Here is a 21,178-nt window from a genome sequence, read left to right as displayed (position 1 = left end):
CACACCCAAACACATGTGGCTTCTCAGAATGACGCAGCCCTTGTCTGCACTTACTTGGCCATCTGATGGCAAGTGCCATTGCATAAGTCAATCTTGATTCCTGCAAGAGAAAACACAAAAGTTACTTGGCACTTTCAGTTTAGCGCTTGCTGGAGACGTTTCTGCAACCTAAAGCATGCTGCAAACATCCCCCCAGCCACACGTGTGGTGCTCTGACAGACAGATGACACAGCAGCAGTTCTGCTAACTCTCAAATCCTACACGGCAGCAGGAAAACCTCATGGAATCTATCTTCTGGCATTTTGCAACGGAGTGAATTCAGTGTTGTCTGTCTGAGCTAATGGTTTGATTTGATTCTACCTGCACGGCCTCGCATCGCTAGGAATGAAATAAAGACTGAAACCTTGTGAATCCAGACATACAGAGCCATTTGGCTTTGCCCCATTTGAAGCATAAAGATGAACCTGTTTTGTGCTTTACATTTACACTAGACAGGACACCCAATGTGGCTGGGAGCTTCCAGCAAGGGGCTGTTCTTGAGGTACCTCAGATCTCAGTGGGGACAGAAGCAGGAGATATGCTTTTCCCTACATGAATTTCACCCAAATAACTCCAAGGTTCATGTGCTGCTGGGGAAGACGCATCACAAATGCAGCTCTTGTGCAGGGATGAGCTAGCACAGACTTGATAACCTTCCTGGAGGATGCAAAGCACGTCACCTTGCTCAGGCAGCACAGACTTCTCTGCCAAAAAGGCAGTATTACACCATGGGCCCCGTCACACACACTTACTCTCTTGGCAGGTAGGGCCCTTCCATCCTGGGAAACACTCGCAGCTCCCGTCCCCTTGCAGTCCGTCGTTACAGATGCCGTTGTCACAGGCACATTCTGCAGAGGAAATAAAAACACTCATCACTGTCTGACCAACCAGGTCTCACAAGCGGAGTCTTGCTGCCATGTCACTCACTGCTCTTGTTCCCTTACTACCAGGCCAAAAAACCCAGGAACAGACCACCCACCTCCACTTTCTATAGTCTGGACGGCAGCAGGATGAGCAGCATGGCCCAGTCAACGCCTTGGTTTGAGGATGAAAACTGTGGCCACTCCTCTGGCTGAGCACAACGCTTACTTCTATTGTCCCTCTCTCAGTGGCTTGCCTGCTGTTTGCCTGTCTTAGAGGTATTGGGATATTTCTTGCCTCCCACCACCCCTCCCGAGAGCTGAGATGTGGCCACTCTTCTCCCTTTGCAAGCAGAATGGTAGAGATAAGCTGCAACAGCCATTGGTGTCACCTGATTTGCAGTCAGCTCCGTATCGTCCCACTTCACACATTTCACAGGCGGTGCCGTGGAAGCCCTCCAGGCATCGGCACTCTCCGCTGCCCTCCATGCCGTCCTGGCATTCCCCGTTCCCGGAGCACCACTGCCCTGGTTTCCCTGGGCACATCTCGCACATGTGTCCGTAGTAGCCGGGGCAGCAGATGGACCTCTGGGGAACCACCAAGAACAGGTCAGCGTGAGCTGCCATGTGCAGCACAGACATGGTACAGCTTTACTGGGGAAACAACTCTACTCATTTAACTATGTGATTGCCATCAAGGACCAGGTGGGCATGGTTAGAATGGGGTGAACGCCCCAGAATGGGGCCTCATGGAAAGGTCTGCAGCACCCCCTCAACAACTCTGGTGATTTGGTGATGCAAATGTTCAGCCCTGTGCCCCAGGAGTGAGAGACAAAGGCTCTGCCAGAAGGTGATTTGGTTCAGAAGCCTGATTTAACTGCTCTCATTTCTTTCTGAATCTAACTATGGAGGGAAGCAACCACGGTGGGACCAAATTGGACAGTAGAGATGAGGAGGAACATCATCCAGCAAGGGAACACAGATGCACCCACTGAGGTACAAATGCTGACTGAAGCTCTGCCTGTGGGCACCATCTGTCCAACTGCCTCTCCATTCTCCTCAATCTCCCACTCCCATCAGCTTGCCAGGGAGACGCTTCAATACCTGTAAGAGCTCAAATTCACACAAGTGTTTCTATTACCATTTCCTCTTCAATTGTTTTCTCCCAGCCACATATTTTCACAAAACTGGTGAGGGCCATAATAGCTGTGACACCTTCTGCTCTGCGCTTTGGTTCGGCTCCAATTATTTATCAGTCATTTGGGAAGGCACATGCACAAGCTAAATACCACCATTCATGCCTCATTTCCTTAGGAAACCAGACTACAAACATTCAACTCCTTCTCTTCCTCTGCAGGACAAAACCCGAAGTAGCAACCCCAAAGCAGCAAACCACAATCCATCACTGCGCAGACATTTCCGCAGGTTTGTTTTTAATCCAGTGCCCTGTATCTCCAGGATGGGGAGTGACTCCCAGCCTCAGCTACGCAATGGCACAAATGCAGCCAGGACTTCTCTACGCCCATGGCTGTATTTCTAATACCCATCTTGATTTTGTCAAAATGCATCTAAGGCAAATGTTTTTCTTACCAGAGAAACTTTTGCACAGGTGAAATGGCAGCCAAGTGTTCTTGTATCCTCAGAACGTAACTCACAGTGAGCAAGATTCTTGCTGCCTGGCAATTCCTGCAGGTATAATTAACATAAATACAGACAAAGAGATTAAAATATTTAGATGGATTGTACATTTTGGTGCATACTGTGATGCTCTTGCCTAACAGAGGAATAATGTCTTTTATCCTACAGGAACAGCCCTAAAAATTCAGACTTCTCAGAGCTGAGACCAATGATGTGAGGTCAATTTCTGCCAAATTCATGGTACATGTGTCAGTTTGGACACTGAGAAAAGGGAGCTGGAAATTGTTTGGTATAGAGCAATGAAGTCCAAGAAGCCAGATGTGGCTGCAAAGCAATTCATAGCCAGCACGGAGATGAAACATCTGGTTGTTTTCCTCGCTGGAAATGTTTGTCACTCACTCACAAACAAGCTGCAGGTACAACCAGCCCATCTGTGGGAATAAATCAGTGGTCCAGGCTGGGAAATCACTATTGGCACCCCTAGGCTTGTTGATAATAACAAGAGTAGAGATCAAGAGACATCTCTTTTTCCCCCTTAAGAGGGGCAACTCCCCACGCTGCATTCTGAGCTCCCGAAATCCAGGCAAAGCCTGAAAGGCTCTGTAAGAAGCCTTATGGCTCATGTTTGTGTTTTTCCTGCTTAAACCTCCCTCAGTGTCTGCTTTCTCTTACAAACCCTTCTAAGGAATAAGACACAGAGGATTCAAGGGTGCACTTTTTCAGGTATCGAGATGACACCTACAGTGCAACAGAAGGACATCAAACCACTATCCACAAACAGTCCGTGAGATGTCACATGAATCAGAGACTCACCACGAGAACTGATCCAGGCGGACACTTGATCCCCTTCTCACACTTGCCGCATCTTGACTAGGGCACAGAGAACAGGACAAGTCACATGTGTGCCCTCTACCCACGTCACACCAAGACACTAATCTTGAATTACAAATGGTGCTGTACAGGCTGCTGGCTGGGACAAAGACAAAGATGTATTTATCTCCATAGCTCAAACACCAAAAGAAGAAAAATCATGACACATGGCCCTCCAGCACTGGCTGCTCTCAGAGGCTTCATACAAGGTCTTATTTCTGCACTCCAGAGGCTGTCCCACAAAACATACCAGAAGAGATCCCACGTTAAACCTCTTCTGAGTCTCTGAGCTGGGGCAGGGCTTTCTGCAGGCCTGGCGTTCCTTCATACAAGGCTGAAAAGACCTTTTTTCTAGTCTGGAAGAGGGCAGGCCTGCCTCACTCTGACCCTGCAAACTTCAGATGGCCAAAAGCCGCAATATCCATGCAGGCTGAACTTTGGCCATGACGCCCAGACAGACCACAGCATTTCCTAGGAATCTTGTGGTCATGCCATGCAGGAATTGGGCTGAATTCTACTTGCACAGCTGAACATCTGGGAGTTCCTGAACCAGCTTTTCCCATGTTTGGTGAGAGAGATTCACCAAGAGATCTGAACTGATTTGCATGGGAGCTACATATAGCACAAGAGCTGCAGATCTGCTGCATTAGAAGTAGAAAGTCTGAGGGAAGGAAGCACCAACTCTCCATGATGTCCCATTTCACATGAGGCTCACGTGGGGTTGGATCACAAGCTACATCCATGTGTAGGATGTGTAGGGCTTCTGATATTGATCAGTTCAGTTCAGCAGGAGGAGAAACCCTGTGAGATGGTGGTCAGCTCCTCAGCAATCATCGTTACCTTTTGTATGGTGGTGGTATTGGCAGTGCAACGATTCTTCTGTATCTGGAGGACCTGTGAAACCCCGATCAACATGCCATTCTGCGTCTCAAGAAATTTTCCATCCAAAGGAATATTATTGACAAACTTCTGCAAAGGAGAAGGAAATGGCTGAGACAATAACCTTCAACATCTTTTGCATGGATTGCTTGAGAGCTGTCAAGACAACCATGGGAGGTAAACAGTAAGGGTGTCCAAACCAGATGTGGTTTGGTAAGGGTGTCAAAACCAGCCTTAAAAAATGATAGGTCTAGCCAGATCCTCAGTTGACAGAACAGTCTTCCCCTCCTTACCTGGGTGCTGTTTTGATAAAACATTAGCCAGTAGGAGAGCCCTAACATGCTGTTCTTGTGGACTCCACTTCTCAAGTCCATGGGCGACAGCTTCTCTCCCAGTACAACGTGGTACTGCACTGTCTCATTGTCCTAAAGCCATGAAAAACACAAACGTTAGGACTCTCTTGACATCCTAGACTACAGTTCAGCCAGAAGTATGGCATAAGTAGAGCTCCTAAGCCATCTGAAACAGTTAATTAAACCCACAAACCTAGTAAACCCTACCACAGATGACTGATTACACCTGATGACTCTGCTACTGGAAGAAGTCATAAATGTTTTCTGGAACCTTTCAAAAGGTTCAAAATTGCTACAGATAGACCACAGCCAGCTAGAAAGGGGAACACATTGTGCCATTTAGCCACATTCAGACCTACTCAGAAATCAGTAGGAGCTGAGTTCAAATGTTCTTTTCAGATCCCATTGCAACAGCCCAAGAAACCCTCCAATTTTGCTCTGCCATGTTTCTCCTACCTTTTAGCATCAGATATGCTTCTCTCCTCCACGCTGAAATCCACTGAATGCAAATTTATGATCTGACAGTGTACTTGTCCCTGCACTTATCACAATACACGTTCAAACTGTAAGCAAGCAGTGAGCTTACCAAGTGTGTCATGTTGCCAGCACGGCAGAACTCCTCAATGGAATTATTGCCAGGAACAAAAACTGTATATTTTTCAGAGGACTCAATTTTTCCAATGAGCTGGTATTCCTAAAAAATATCCAAACAGTAACATTAGCAGTTACGTTTGCACTCACTGAAAACAAAACCACACATGAAATCAATTACAAAGGCAGGAGGGCTAAAAGAAATGCTTGAAAATAGGATAAACAACTTCCATCCCATCACACATGTCGAATTGGTTGCTCCTCCTCCTGGGCTGACACGCGTACAGCTTCTTGATTCTGAACAAGCCCTCCTTTTCCTCTAGGTTTCTCTGCCCTGTTCAAGCCCACAATAGACCCTGTCTATTCCACTGCCAATGATACAGAGATCTAACTGCAATTACACAACCCCTGGGCTGCTCAAAAGAGCTTTCCTAGAGGAACACTCTGTAGTGGTAGGAAACAAGTGGTCTCTCTTTTCTCACTAGGCAGCCTAAAATTTTGTGCCACCAGTGCACAGTAAGTTGGGCATTTGCTCCGTGTTCTGACAAGTACAACAGTGCTCGCGCCAACTACTTGCCTGCAGCAGCTCCTTGAATATGCTGAATGAGGCAACTGCCTCGAGCTGTTTCTGCAGACCTGGAGGGCTCGGTGGGATATCTCCTGAAGGTGGTATCAAAACCTGCGGGAAAAGTGAGTTCAGAAGGAAGGTTGGGTGAGGGGCTTTGGAGGAAATCACACCAGATTCCCACCCTGCTTGCAAGAAAGGCAATTAGAAATGGCCCCATTTTACACAATTCTGCAAAAGCATTAACTCTTCTGTCAGCCACGAGAAGAGGAACTCCACTGCCGCTTGTCCCAGAGACGAATACTTTAAACATTAAACACTGCTGCACAGGAAACATCTGTCAGGACCTTGTGATAAGCAAATATATTTTTGCCACAATATCCCTTCCTAGCTGTCCAGACATGTATTCTTCATTTGCCTCATCACAGACGCTGCAACACAAACCTGCTGCTACAGCTGCAGCGTTTCCCAGTATCGCATGTACCAACGCACCTTACTGAGCACATGAATAATGCCGTTGCTGGCAGGAATGTCGCTGACGACTATACTTGCGTTCTGGATGGTTAATACCTGAAAAAGTATCAGAGGGAGAAGAAAAGGGTTAGAAACTGCCACGCAAGTTCAATACAAAGACATTGTCTGTTCAAGGTTGCCCATGATTCATCTGGGCGTAATTTTTAAAAACTGTCTGAGTGCATCGGTGTCCCACCCAGGCTTCCCACTGGATACAGCAGTTCTTAAGCAGTTTAATTTGACCCTGCTCTGTAAGAAACCCTTACGCCGCTCCTGTTGTTTATCTGCCATCTGGTCGGTGGGTTGAGAGTGGATAATTCTGGCCTGTCGTACTTTTTGAGCTTTTCAACAGTGAAGACGCCTTCAAGAAAGTGGGCTCTGAGGGGAACAAAGACAGGTAAAGAAAAGATTAGGGGACTGTTTATAATACCAGGTAGATAAGAGCACACCACCCAGCATTCATGTCTCTCACATGAAGTAATTAAGTTCCCCAGGGAAGCTGTGGCTGCCCCGTCCCTGGAGGTGTTCAAGGCCAGGTTGGATGGGGCTTGGAGCAACCCAATCTGGTGGGAGGTGTCCCTGCCCATGGCAAGAACTGGATGGGCTTTTAAGTCCCTTCCAGCTCAAAACATTCTATGATTCTACGTGGAGAGAATGATGGAGGCAATTTCTTGTCCTGATGCCTTCTGCATCTACAGGACAAGGGAAACCTCTGCCTGCAAAAACATGAAAAAATAAACCCACTTCCCATAGCCTGTGGTCTGTTATGTTCTTTGCCTGTTGGATACTTAATCTTGTTTCTATACTGATCTCAAGACAACTCTTTATTGGCCTTGTACCCACAGAAGTCCAGCTCATGACTTTGTTACTGTTGTTTGGCAACACAAAGGAAAGGCAGGAGTCTCCTTGTACCTGACTAAAAATGGCAGCATGTAGGAGGTCAACCAGAAATCTTTCTCAGTCTTGCTTAAGTTTTTGATAGCAGCCTCTGATGGCACCAGGACAGTGACATTCATTCCTGCTGGGATGCTGAAGAGAGATTTCTGTTGTCCAAAGCACAAAAAATAAACAAATAAGACATGCTAGCACCACATCTGCACTGCAAAATGTAACCACCAGCCATCCCACTCCTGTGTGAAAGAGCTGGGTAGAAAGCCAATGCTTCTCAGCAGCACAACAGGCTCTCCTGAGCGTGGCAGGTAAGTGCTCATGGCAGTCAAAGAGAACCAGAACAGCTGATTCCTTTTTGCTAAGGGAAAACCTGTGTTTTAAGCCCTACTTTCATATTTCAATTATCTTCAAACACATTCACTTGTACCATAAATCATTTCTGAACCCTCAATATCAGTTTCGGGGGGTGGAACCAAGCTGATTGCTGGCAAAAGCCATGTGTGCAGGAGGACAGATAAGCTAAAGCTCAACTGAATGCCATTTATCACAGCTTGATTCCACAGACTTCCTGCAGTCTATGGAGTATTTCTGTTACTGCCACACTGGAGACAGGGAAGCAGTAATAAGAAAAGGAACAAACCTACAGCCTAACTTCTCCAAGCACAGTCTTCTAAAAAATAGCAGTTATAATGCTGCTCCTCTTTCTTTCCCTTCTGTGCTGTTTTATGATGGCCAGGAGTTAAGGATGATACAACCACGAAAATTAAGTGAAGCACAGCTCCACCTTCCTCTGGTGCTAGAAACAAGGCACCCAAAATGCACTCATGACCCTCACTCTATCGCAAATGCCAGAGCGTTTCTACACATTTGCTCTGTAATGATTTCTCCTTTTCTGTTGTTTTGTTTTTCTCCAATAAAAAGAAATGGAGTTGCTCTTTCTCTAGCAGCAGCATTCAAAGACCTCACTTCTACCAAACTTACCCGTGTGGGCTGTTTTTACCTTAAGCCAGTTGTAGAAGCCTGCAAAGTGGGAATTCCTGGCCAGCTCCTTTAAAATAGAAACAACAGAAGGGTTACCTGCTGAGCACTGGGGTTGCAGAGCTGGGGGACGCAGGGTGGGAGGAATGAGCCCTCTGCAATATCGAGTCTGGCAATAATGACTTAGACATTCCTCTCTCACCTTACAACCACTACAGGCACTGTGTATCATAGGAAGGGATGGGCACTCCTAAAACCACAGTCCAGCCATTAAAAAAGCACATATTCCCAAATAAACAAACTCTTTTCAACTCATCTGCAGCTGCTCATGTTTACCAAGGGCAGGGACCATATCCACAATGGCCCTTGATATATCTAATGACAGAAAACAGGCCTAGCAGCTCTGACCTGAAACAGTTTAAAAATAACATAAAAAGATAACTTATGGCACAGACATACACAAAGAGGACAGACAGAGGTGAAGCACCCAGAAATTACCACCAATGGCTTTATGAACACACTGGCCTTGGCACCAGTTCTGTCTCTGGGGCCCTGGGCAGACACATGTGCTGTGCTGTCAGGCTGGTGCTGGGGGACAGACCCAACTCAGGTAACAGAGAAAAGGAAAGTAAGGGCAGAGCAAACCTCAGGTATCTAGTTTTTACTCACTTTTAGAATGTCCCCATAGCACGTCATGCCATCGCCCATGTAGCCTTCAGGGCAAGTGCAGGATCTCTCTCCTCCTCCAAGGGGTACACACGTCGCCTGCACATACAGAGAAAGAAGAAATTAGAGAGCAAACACAGGTTAGGCAGTGCTACACCTATCTAGGAACTGAATTCTGGTGTGCCCCCATGGCACCCAGAAGCACATTCCTCCTGTTGCCTGGTGGCAGTGAATTTATACCTCATGCAGCAAAGTCGAGGTGATGGCTTTGGTTGTGTGAACTCCCAAAAATCAGAGGATCTGCCTGGGTAAATCAGAGACCAAACCTTTACAGCGTCTCAGCGGCATGCCAATAAGATGATGTAACATAAATCCTTGCTATTCTCTTGATGCCACAGCTGAAAAACCTCCGTCACGGAGCAGAAGAACCTCCACTGCCACCCTAGCCTTGGGACAGCACTTCAGCTACTCACCAAATCATGACAGCCCCCGTTGTCCATGAGGCATGGGTTGATTGCATCGCAGTTGTGACCGTCACCAGCATAACCCCTCTTGCAGACACACTTGCTCTGCAACAAGGAGACATTTCAATTTTATAGACCTATCAGAGCGTCCTCATTTGCCCCTCAAAAAAGGCCCAAGACAGGAAAAACTGTTATTAATTTATTTTCTCAAGTTTTCTTCCTGGTCCCTCAAGACCTGGAAATGTGGAGATATTTCTTTAGCAGGGCATCATCCTCTACCACAGCACAAACGCTACCTCGTTACTCAAGTGCACTGATCCCTTGCACTGCTTGGCTGTAGCCAGGTCACTCAAAGATGATGGTTTCCATATTTATTTCCAGCTTTTCAGGCAATGACACAGACTTAGTGAACGGCAGATAGAGAAGAGGCCTTAATGTCAAAGTTTCCCACTTTCAGGATAGCTCGGAGAGCACTTGCACACCTCGCCTCACTAAAATCTGCTAAAGATTCAGCACCTTTTCTCAGTGAGGAGAAGCAACACCCTGAGAAGCCACTTCTGCATGCCCTCCTCCTGTCTCAAGATACCCGACTGCTGGCCCAGCTCCCTCTGGAGACTCCCTGAACAGCTGCATGTGCTTTTCTGTATATTTTAGCATTGCGCAAAGGCAATGTTGTGATCTGGGAACGAGGGGGACACAGTAACTGATGCCTTATCCTAAGCCGTATAACGGAGTGTAGTCTCCTCCCTTTGCTGCAAGAAAGTTTCAGAGTAGACAGCAGCCTCAAACACAGCACAGAACCTCACCTCCTGCAAGCACACTGATGGTTTTAGCTGCAGACAGCGTTGCTGGCAGCAGACAAGGAGCCTTTGCCTCTCCCCAGTCCAATTTCTGCCTCTGGCCATCCCAGGCCATGTCAGAGCAGCTTAGGAAGTGTTAAGTCCATCAATGGACTTTGTAGCATTGATCATACCTGGCCAGGGCCGATATAAAGGCAGTCGGCATTCATGTGACAGTTGCCTCTGCTCTCCAGCACACAGTTGTCTATGGCCACGCAGGCCTTCCCGTCCCCGGTCCAGCCCGTGTTGCACTGGCAGGTGGCGGTGCCAGGCCCTGTACTGGTGCACAGAGCCTCCAGGAGAAAGGAGAGAAAAAGAATTACTCTCAGCAGAGGAACAGAGGGAGTGTCGTGCAAACACAGCAACAAATCTCCTTCCTCAGACTGTGGAGAGTTTCTGATCAATTCTGATTCCAGCACAGGGGGTGGGAGGTGGAAGCGTCTTCTCCAGAAAAGTCCTAGACAACTTTGTAATAAAGTGATTCTGGAAACTTTTAGGGTTTTCATAAAGGCAGACACTTGCGTCTAGGGTGGCTCAGAACTCCAGAGCATTCCCTACCATCCTGTAAAGGTCTTCCATTACAGAAAGGAATATTCCCAGAAGAGGAGGAGCACAATCTGCCTGGACACATGGGATGGACTCAACAACGGAGGGCAGATCTCTCTCAGGAAAGAGATCTCTCTCAGGAGGGGTCTAAATTATGATGAAGTCTGACCATTTGGCAGTCATTTCCATCAAAAAGCACGACAGTTCCTTACTAAGGATAATAACATAGTGTTGACAGTTACTAGAAATAAGAGTTGGAGCTCAGAGCTAAGCTACAGCCTGAACGCAGCAACAGAAAAACCAACACACATTAGAAGAGCTTAAGGGGGAAATCAATATAAACCAAAAATGACCTGTACTGCTAGTCTTGGTAGCTGCCAAAATACCTGGTGCAAACCAGCCAAACTCTCCCTGGGGTGTGGCATTTTGGTACCAACCCAAATGATTGACATCCTTATGACAACTGTGTCAAGGTACCTGTCATTCCACCCCATCTTACAGACTGGGAAAGTTAGCACACAAGACGTGTAGCAGTCCCAGGAGTCCTGGGTCCCTGCTCTGACAGGAGCTGCTTCTCCACGCTTTGATAGTTTGAACCCACTTACATTCTGTGAGCAGCCTCCTCGTTCTGGCTGACTGCACAGGTCAATGGGCTGGCAGGAAAACCCATCACCTTCGTATCCATCTATGCAGATGCACCTTGAAAGTATAAGCACAAAAGGGACACAGATAAAGCAGCCCCTTCTGAAAGCCAGCAGAGAGCACAAAGGCAGGTTTGAGCCTCCCAAGCAAGCAAGAACCTGACTTTGACTTCTAGCAGGTTGGCTGTCTCGCTCAAACCAAAAAAATAACTGTGTACCAAGTACACAGACATGCAGACATGATTCCAGGGCTGGCAGCCTGTACGACAATGCCCCCACCTGAACGGATGTGCCAGAAACACCGACCTTGTGGTGTCGTTGAGGCTGCAGACAGCGTTCTGGTGGCAGTACTGGGACAGCCCGCTTGGGCCGCAGTTCGTGGATGTCATGTCACAGAATTTGCCAGTATAGCCTTCCTTACAGGACCCGGACTGACAGACACCGCCGCTGCCAGGCCGGTTGTCACAGATGCCATGGACACAGCCACAATCTGCCAAGTACATGGAGTAAGATCAGTAACTACAAAGTCCTGAATCCACCACAGTGATGGCATTTTACAGATTCTCAACTTTCCTTCACAACCTCTTGTGATACCAAGAGATCATCCCTTTTGTTCTTGACAGAGGGATATCAAAACCTGGCCAGGGAACAGATTTTGTGACGGTCTGGGTCCGTTCTTTTTATAGACTGTAAGGACACGCTCAAATTTAGGCTATGAAGCTCAAGGTCCTTGTCAACTATCTTTTCTTTCCTAGCAAAAGAGGTCTAAATTTGGCTGATGTTTCCAAGACCCCCATCATCATTGTCGTATCAGCATGTTTTCTCTGCTGTTGTTTGAAAGACACCCACGATGACAGGTAGTAGTGGACAGGCACGGTTGGACTTGATGACCTCAAAGGTCTTTTCCACCCAAGAGATTCTATGGTTCTATGATTCTATGACATTTCTGTCACTTCTCTCATGACACTGGTCTTGCTAGAAGGGAATCCAAGATACATGAACCTGCATTACATCCTTGCCCTACATTTCCCTCCAGTCTCTCTACCAGAATTACCGACCTTCGTCACAGTTCTCGCCATGCTTGTTTGGGTTTGAGCAGATGTGGCAGGCTATTCCTTTGAAACCTTCAAAGCACTGACAGTTGCCATTCCCTTGTATGCCATCACTGCACTGGAAGGAAAACAAAAAGAAAAGCAAATCGATTGAGAGTCGGGGAACCAAAGCAAAGCCAACGTGTTGATATCTATCAAAGGCTCTTTGATACTTGCGGTATAAAACAGGACTATGAAAAGGAATGGCAATAATACCAAATCCCACAGTAGTCAGAGCTTTCAACAGCCATGACATGATTCACACTGGAGCTCAAGACAGAACACCCAACTGTGTATGTACCATTCTCTCTGGATCTTCTGCTGCCACCGTGGTGGGCTTAGCCTTGGAGCACAAATTCTGAGTTGTGCTTATCTGCAACTACACTAACCACACTGTCTCAACTGCCCGTTGCAACGCAGCAGGATCTTTCATACTTACATTCCCCCGGCCATAGCACGGGCTGGAAAATCCCCCTGGGCATGGCGCGCAGTCTGGACCAAAGAATCCTTTGCAGCACCCAGGTTTCTGAAACAAAAGCAGAATTGGCGAACTATGACAAGGCTTCACAAGAATTGTCTGGAGTCAGCCTGCCCTTATAATTCTGAAATCTTGGTCCCCTGCTACAGACTGAAAAGTCTCATTTAGCAACTATTTTCTAGCAGCTTCTACATTTAAATCAACAACACCTCTCTTTCTGCTCACAGCCCGTTCTTCTCAGAATAAATCACTATTTTCTGCTCTCTCTCTGACTTCAACAAATAGGGTCCACGTTTTCTATAAGCCTTTACTTCTTTCATAGCGCTGGCCCACTCACTCCTACTTTATCCTTGCTGAGGACTGCATTCCTTTGGAGGGATGTAGCAGTCCTGGATCACAGGCATTGTCATGACTGACCAACCAAAGAACAATCACAAGACAAACAATCAGCAGTATTTAATGAAACGCTCATAAATCATTCCATACAGCTGGCACTGTGAGAGCTGAAGCGCTGCAGACAAACGTGACTGAAGAAGAGTGACTGTCCTGAACGATCTGCCGTTTCATAAACAGGATGCAATCACTTCACAGCTTACAGCACTTTCCCTGTGCTCAGTTTCCTTTGGGAGACACACTAAAACCAGGGCGCGCACTGAGAAAATGTGCCCCAGCCAGCATTGTGCCCTCTGTCTCGTGGCTTCCTCCAGCCTGCCTGGTCACCCCTAGTGCGCTTTACTTTACTTCCTGCATTCAGGTTTAACTAAGCTGCTTTTGAACATCTGCAGCAAGTTGGTAACCTGTGTTCTCTCAGTGTTTGCCAAAGAGAAAGCAGGTAGCCAGTTCACGTGACAGTCCCAGGAGCAGTGGGGCAGCTTCCCTTTTTTTCCCCCCATCAGCTCAAGGAGGAAAAGCTCTTCTTGATGAACAAGGAAGAGCAACACTGAAACTCTCTCAAAGGGAACACGGTCTCCCATCACACTCACCGTGACTGTTTGATTGCAGTACCTGGCGCACCCCTTCTTCAGGACATTCAGGCCTTGGGGATCATGGATGTAGACACATTCTTTTGGGTAAAGCGTTGGTTCCTGTACAAGCAAAACAAGTTGTCAGCACTGTAGTCTTCCCCTCCCCTCTTTTTGTGGCAGAGCTGCCTATCTGCAAACTGAGGAAGTTCACACAGATACCATTATGGCATGCCTATCATGAAAGAAGACACGTGGTGGCTTCTTCCTGCTCCCTGCAGTCCCCAAGTGCGAGCCAAGGTGCTGCATCTTTTTTTCTAATAATAGTGTCTATGATAAAGGAGAGGATGAGAGTAGAGAGAGAGGATAGGAGAAGAAGGAGGGAAGGAGGAAGGGAAAGAAGGAGAGTAGACAAGGGGGAGAAAAGGGCAGGGGGAGAAATGCAGAGTAAGAGAGAGGGGAGGAAAGAGAAAGGAGGGGAAAGGCCAGAGGGAGAGAGTGGGGCAGAAGGGGAGTAAAAGAGAGAGAGGATGAGAGACTAAGGGAAGAAAGGAAAAGAAGAAGGATGGAGGTGAGAGAGACAGAGAAGGAAGTGAGATAGAGAGAGTGAGAGAGGAGAAAGGACCGCAAATATTGAAACGATGCTCAGTGACCTGTCATGGAGTTAGACAGGGACAGAATTGGGTTCCATATGATCCGGCTTCACCTGCTTCAATCAGAGAGGAAAATGAGCAACTAGTGATTTTGCTGAGCGCTACACTTCAGACATTCATGCTGAAACAACATCAGCAGGTTCTCCTAAAGTCAGATCTCTCAGAAGACACCCAACAGTTAACAGTGCTGAACCCCTCTTTGGCTTTCTCAAATGACATCTTGGGCCTGGCCTTTACAAAGAGGTTTCCTGGAACTTGCTATCCTGCTAAACTCAGTGTGGAATAACTCAAACATCAAAACCCATACTCCACCTTCAGCTAGTTCTGTTCCTCTCTGAATCAACAGGGAGCATAGGCCAAGAACAAATGATTTCTCATCCTCTGCTGTGCAGAAAGCTCGTTCTGATTCTCTGGCCATGATATAGGCAGTGGCAGTACTGGGTAGTACCAGTAGGATCAGGCTTGGTTCTGGTAGGCTGGGGGAGCTGGCAGACTCAGCATGCAACCAGGAAAGCTCTGCCTGAGGCAAACAGAAGTGCTAAAAGCTGCAAGTCTGCAATTTCATTTAGCCCGGACTGTCTCACAGCTCTCTCCATTGATTCAACAAACAGACTTCAGAATAAGGAATAGCACAGAGTCGTTAGTGGGTAACAGTTTGGGATCACAGAGCATAGATATGTGCAGAGTATGTATCCTCCAACAAGTCTCTCTACTGGTTGCCCTTCCTACTCTCTACTTATTTTAAAGTGGCTTGGCTTAGAAATTGTGTGTCTGTAAGCCATCATGCAAAGAAGAAGAAATTACTGAAATAATAACAGGTATTTACCATTTCTCTGCTGCCAGGTGGGCAAACGCTGGTGTTGAGGGCCTCACAATCCACACAAGAGCCCTGTTAAGAAAACAAGAGTGGAAAACTTAATCTGCTCAAAGGAATCCATTTCCCATGCCAAGAACAGCTACAGAGCTACTACTCCCAGTGTACATCCAAAACATCACAACATGTATCAGAAACATTCCTAGGAGAGAGTTTTGACACTCTGAAACATGGTGAGTTTATCATTTAAATAAAATGACTCCTTTGTCTCAAGAAGATGCTTGAACTTGACTTCAAGATGGGGTCTGTCTCTACCCTGTAGTCCATCAGCCACAAGACATACAGCTATGCTGGAAAACACTTTGGGCTTCACTAAATCAGTAAGTTACGCAGACCCCCCGGCCACTTGGGATTAACTGTCCTCAAATCAGGTATCCCTTTCCTATCCAGTGTCTTATCACCTTTTGTCAGTAACCTACCAACAATCAAACTGAGGAGTAAGCACCTAGAACAAGTTATACACAACCGTTCGGGTGAAAATATTGCTCAGCAGTTCTACCTCCTGCTCCCAAGTTACTGCTTCCTGTCCAAACTACAGGACGCCAGTGCTGATAGCAATGGGAACAAAGCATTGTCAGCTGAGTTAGCAACTAAGAGGTGAAGAAGATCATGTAAAGCCTTATGAAAAGGCAAATGAACTTCTGAATCAACAGCAGGATGGGCGCAAGGGAAGAACAGCAGCCTACAAGGAACATTTGCTGATTGCTGGCAAAGCACTGCCAAGTGCTAGCAGAACGGTGCCGCTGCTGACACCATTCAGCTCACATCAGGGCACCTCTCTGAGAGAACACATTTCCCAAATGCAATTTGCACAGCCTGCTTTTATCCTTCCAGGCGAGCGTAGGGTCTACAGCAACCACTAGCTTGCGAAGCTGACTTACCGCCACTATTTGATGCTGCTCTTCATTGCATCTGTGTGGCAAAATGGGAATTATTGAAGGAGGGATGAAGATACCGTCCAAGGTATGAATAATACCATTTGATGCCACAATGTCTCGCATGTTTAAGGGGAACCCTGGTTCATCCATCAGAATTCTTCCCTGATGCAGAAACACAAATAACTTATCTGCATTTTAGCCCGTTAAGACTGTATCAACTGCATAAAGACGACACACAACATCAAGTGCAGCCACACAAACAGTCAAGCCTCCTCGTGGAGTCACAGGTTGCATGAGAAGCAAACTAATTCAATGACTTCATTTAAGTCCAGGTTTTCAAGCAGAGAAGGGCTGAAACCACATTCATAGAATCATAGAATAACCAGGTTGGAAGAGACCCACCAGATCATCGAGTCCAACCATTCCTATCAAACACTAAACCATGCCCCTTAGCACCTCATCCACCCGTGCCGTAAACACATTGTTCAGAACTATATCCAGACTTCCTCCTAGAGCAGGAGGGTTTTCCAGAAAGGGTTTAGATTCATACTTACATCCGCACTGATGTTGATGGTAACTATCTGGTTAGCCATGGTAACAATGTGTGGCATCATTATCAGTTTGTCTACAGTCACCTGAAATAAAAACACAGAGTCATTTCAGTACAGTTACTTAAAATGCCTTCGGAGGGGGTCTTGATTTTAACATTCACGTTTCATTCTTCATTTAGGAAACAAAATTCTTCACACTGAGGGTGGGGAGGCACTGGCACAAGTTGCCCAGAGCAGTCACGGCTGCCCCGACCCTGAAGGCGTTCAAGGCCAGGTTGGATGGGTCTTGAGTAACCTGATCTAGTGGGAAGTTTTCCTGGCCATGGCAGGGGTGAAACTGGATGGGCTTTGAGGTCCCTTCCAACCCAAACCATTCCATGATTTTATGAAATAGCGTAAACACAAACAATGGCTTAGAGGGAAATCCAGGACCTGGCTTTCATTCCTTGTGTAAGTAACAGTCCTGCACAGCTGAAATCAAGTCTGACCAACACGTCTCTTACTGATACAGCTCCAAGGAAGGTCAGACTAATAAGGGAGTTTTCCAGGACACATTTAGTAAACAATGAAAGTTCAGCCAGAAGCATAAGAGAGAACACATTTTGACTTAATAAATAAGCTTATTTCTAAAGGCAGAAAAAATGTAAATTACAGCTACCCCACTAAGAAACTTAAGGATTTGAGAAAGGGGAAGTTCTGATAGCTAAGGCAACTGTTAGTTTTGTGTCCAAGGGGTTATTAAAAAGTAGCTCAGCTTGTTACCATGTTGCTATTCATCAATTGCAAACAAAACTACATTTTGCTGTTTTGTCAAAGTGCTGCTCATTTTCCCTACTGGAATTAGGAAAATCACAAGGACTGACATTTGCTTGTCAGTAAAGAATGGGAATAATATTGATATTTCTTAATGCAGGACATGGCATTGTACCATAATGCATGAGTATTCTCCTCCTTCACAGGTTTTGTGTCTAACTTTAAACATTCTCCTGTGTATTTTATAAGGGGAAATGTCTTGTTTACACACTGTATGGATTTTATTTACCCTGCTATTACAGCACACAGCATCTTTAGTGCAAGAATTGGCAGTACCAGATCACAGGCCCACTTGCACCGCTTCTCCATCTCTAACTTTTGCTATTGGCAAAGGCCAAGGTGCTAGAAAAAGGAGCAGGGAGCCTGGACCAATTATTCACTTGGCTATAACTTTGGTGTTGCTACTATTAGTGTTTTAGGGAAACTGTAGGCTGGAGTTCATAATTAAAGTATAATCCTAATTGATAATTTAACAAATAAAAGTGATAACAAGAAAGCAGTTGCCCGCAGCAAACTCTGCTGGACATTATTTTCATTATAAAGGCCATTCAACTGAGGAGCATCATCACTCCCAGGAAACTCAGCATTTCACGACAGAAGAGGACAAGCTGTCCACTTTGACAACCACTTTCACGGTAAACATTTTGCCTCATCACATCCTGAACAACATCCTTGCTCCTCAAGGGCAAGTTCAAGAAGCAGCAGCTGAAGGCACTGACACTCTGACCTCTATTCCAAACAACACAGTTGATAACACGCTGGCCCGAAGAGCCCCAGTTATCTGGAATGACAGCTGCCTGCCTTACCGCTGCTGAAGTGTAGATATGATGTTTCACGAGTTCCTGAAGCTTATTTATGCCCTAAGGAAAGAGGAGAACAGAAAAGTTAGATATCCCTTCAAGGCTCAGGAGTAAGAGGAGGCAACTGCATTTTCTTTTAACCAACGACTGACAATGCCAACATCCTATAGAAGTGAATTCACTTGGCGAGCAAGTTCCTTCATTGCCCCTACCCAAAGCCAGGGTGAGGAAGGCAAGCTAAACATCAGATTTAAACAATCTAGCCATAGGTGCAGGTTCCATCAGCATTCACTACCCTCCCAAAGCCTTACAGAAGCAGAGACGTGGTTTAGCCTTCTTCAGGAAGAACAACTTTCAGCAATGATCAGATGCATTGCACGAGCCATTCCAGCACAGCCTGATGAAACACCCTTGGCTCAGGAACATCTTACAGCACTATGAGCTCTCACCTCTGTGAAAAGATAAATGAGCCTTCCATCTCTCAACTTATCCACACCATCATTGCTGGGTACAAACACCGTAAAGGGGCCTGGTCCATCCAGGATTGCAGGCAGGCCACAGTTCTGCAAGAACAGTAAGAGATTTCATCGTGGATCTAGCATAAGTTAGTGAAGGGGGGCTATCAGGAAGGGACAGGAAACTCAGGTTTATAACCTGAGGGCTTCTTTTATTTAGAGATCTACACCCCAAAACCAGGCAGGTACAATCCAGCTTGGTGCAGGGAGTCATGAAACCTTCACTCTTTGTCCCGACAGTGGTCACAAACTAAACATGCTTTGGAGAATAAACTCTCAAGGGGAGAGGGAAAGGGGAGGTGGGGAAGCAGACGGGAGAGGCATGCGTGCTTGCTTCTTGTGCCAGATCCCCTACAGATGTGAAAACTCTGATCTCTTCCATTACGTTTGCTTATGTAAAATGCACAAAGTGAGAAATGACACAGAAAAAAACATCCAGAAAGCCAAAGCACTGAGGTGTATGTAGATAAAAACCAAAACCAGCAGCAGGCTTTGCAACAGCAGCAATGCCACACACACTCATGGGGCAGACACAAACATGCTTACCTCCAGTATAGTTTCAAACCTGCTGAAGATCTCCATTGAAGCTAGGATCTCACCAATGGTTTTCTGCAAGAAGACACAAAGAGGAAAAAAATGGCTGGGGCTGAAGCAAGGTCTGAGCACATCCTGGAATGGCTTTGGTCAGTTTATGTTTGTGATTTGCGTGTAAACAGCTACAGAAAACCACCACTGTCAAAGTCTTCAAACAGGCAAGTTGACCTATCAAGGACTGAGCCTGCAGTAACTTAGGCACAAACTCCTTCCCATGCAGGGCAAACTCGGTTTTCCAAAGCATCATGCACTTGGGCATCCTCCTGTTTCCTTACTCTCACCTGCATGTTAAATTAAATGAAGAGGCAATTGCTCACTATCATTAATATTAGAGATACACCTCTTCCAGTGAGATACAAATCGGTTCTGGGCTGGTAGGCAAAGGAGTTGCTCTGCCATCTCAAGACTCCTTGTCCTCTGAGGACAGGAGTTCACTCTGCCACCTGCAAAAGAGCTGAGAAAATACAACACGCATGTGTATTCCTGAAAACACAGAGGAAATCGATGTCTTCCTTTTTGCCATGTTGCCCATTAAGACAAAGGTAACATGAGCAATGTACCTTTAAGTATCAAAGCTTTTAAAGGGACTTGCCTGACCTTTACTTGCAGGAATCTGCACAGGTTTTTGGCAGAAAGTGCTTCCTGCAGAACACGCAGAGGCACAGAACATTATTCCCAAGGGACATGGGTACAAAGGGATTTGATGCCCAAAACCGGCTCGTGTGGTCCCTAGCCTTTTGCAAAGCCAGCATCCCAAGGGAAGGAAACGCCTGGAGGAGTCCAGAGAAAGACAAGTAGATGCAAACCCTCCCTGCAGGTCCCTGAGTGCACTGACACAGAGGTCCAGCCTCCGCTCAGACACTTCTTTTTGGAAAACGCCCTCATGCAGGTCATAAGACTGAGAAGATCTTAAGTGGCAGGAGACTTAATCATCAGTGATGGGCACAATCAAATCTATATGAGCAACCAGAACTTGTACAATTGATATACCATCCTAAAGGCACTTTAGCTGAAGAGCTACTAACACTCAGCACAACACTTCAGCTGCTTTTTGAACACAAAAAATACAGCTGTAATACTACACAGTCTGACTGTTTTAATAGATTAATTACAATGGTGTAAAGTAGCCCAAATTAGTACCAAAACCCTACCAAATCTGAGAGCTTGTGCCATTCTATGAGTAATTTTTTTTGCAAGGAGGTAGGAGGCAACAGGGCTTGCATTCTGCATAGAGAAATGATATAAAATTGCTCAGGCATAGCAATGGAGCAGCTATAGCAAACACTTCTCCCAGAGAAAAGAAGGTGAACCTGAAAAACCCCTGCCCAGTGTCTTAAACTCAAGACATAACTTCAAAATGCAAAAGTCTAATGATTATTCATCCTCATTTTAAATAATTTGAACGCAAAGGCAAATTTGATTATAATTTCAAAATGCAGTACAGACTGATTAAGGAAAATCTTCTGATTTTTGGGTGAAAAGTGCTTTTTCAATATTTATTCTGTAAGATACTCCTGAAAAAAGAGCTCATTTGCTATCAAGGGAGTAGAACTCTCTAATCATTCAAGCACTGTAAAAGCATCATTGTGAGGTCTGTATCTAGCTTATGTAGTGCTATTAGCTACTGTTAATGGTA

At 46.1% G+C, this 21,178-nt stretch overlaps 1 protein-coding gene across 2 annotated transcripts in view; it reads right to left on the bottom strand.

Annotated features, from left to right (window-relative positions):
- Positions 1-21,178, bottom strand: part of STAB1 (stabilin 1) — a 53,663-nt gene that overhangs the window by 14,292 nt on the left and 18,193 nt on the right. For both annotated transcript variants that reach the window (XM_069865808.1, XM_069865807.1), the window contains 27 exons: positions 19,495-19,557; positions 18,883-18,996; positions 18,440-18,493; positions 16,824-16,904; positions 16,273-16,431; positions 15,344-15,406; positions 13,886-13,987; positions 12,864-12,950; positions 12,392-12,503; positions 11,640-11,823; positions 11,298-11,391; positions 10,281-10,439; positions 9,317-9,412; positions 8,847-8,942; positions 8,200-8,247; positions 7,221-7,351; positions 6,575-6,686; positions 6,288-6,365; positions 5,808-5,909; positions 5,226-5,333; positions 4,580-4,711; positions 4,248-4,376; positions 3,351-3,407; positions 2,490-2,585; positions 1,292-1,487; positions 792-887; positions 55-100 (listed from right to left, as the gene is read on the bottom strand). In XM_069865808.1, the coding sequence (XP_069721909.1) occupies positions 55-100; positions 792-887; positions 1,292-1,487; positions 2,490-2,585; positions 3,351-3,407; positions 4,248-4,376; positions 4,580-4,711; positions 5,226-5,333; positions 5,808-5,909; positions 6,288-6,365; positions 6,575-6,686; positions 7,221-7,351; positions 8,200-8,247; positions 8,847-8,942; positions 9,317-9,412; positions 10,281-10,439; positions 11,298-11,391; positions 11,640-11,823; positions 12,392-12,503; positions 12,864-12,950; positions 13,886-13,987; positions 15,344-15,406; positions 16,273-16,431; positions 16,824-16,904; positions 18,440-18,493; positions 18,883-18,996; positions 19,495-19,557 (2,795 nt within the window). The remainder of the gene's footprint in view (positions 1-54; positions 101-791; positions 888-1,291; positions 1,488-2,489; positions 2,586-3,350; positions 3,408-4,247; positions 4,377-4,579; positions 4,712-5,225; positions 5,334-5,807; positions 5,910-6,287; positions 6,366-6,574; positions 6,687-7,220; positions 7,352-8,199; positions 8,248-8,846; positions 8,943-9,316; positions 9,413-10,280; positions 10,440-11,297; positions 11,392-11,639; positions 11,824-12,391; positions 12,504-12,863; positions 12,951-13,885; positions 13,988-15,343; positions 15,407-16,272; positions 16,432-16,823; positions 16,905-18,439; positions 18,494-18,882; positions 18,997-19,494; positions 19,558-21,178) is intronic.

Source organism: Phaenicophaeus curvirostris, chromosome 11, assembly GCF_032191515.1.
Source record: "Phaenicophaeus curvirostris isolate KB17595 chromosome 11, BPBGC_Pcur_1.0, whole genome shotgun sequence".
Classification (NCBI taxonomy): domain Eukaryota; kingdom Metazoa; phylum Chordata; class Aves; order Cuculiformes; family Cuculidae; genus Phaenicophaeus; species Phaenicophaeus curvirostris.
The sequence above is the reverse complement of the archived record's forward strand: the minus strand, read 5'-3'. Positions and strand labels throughout refer to the sequence as shown.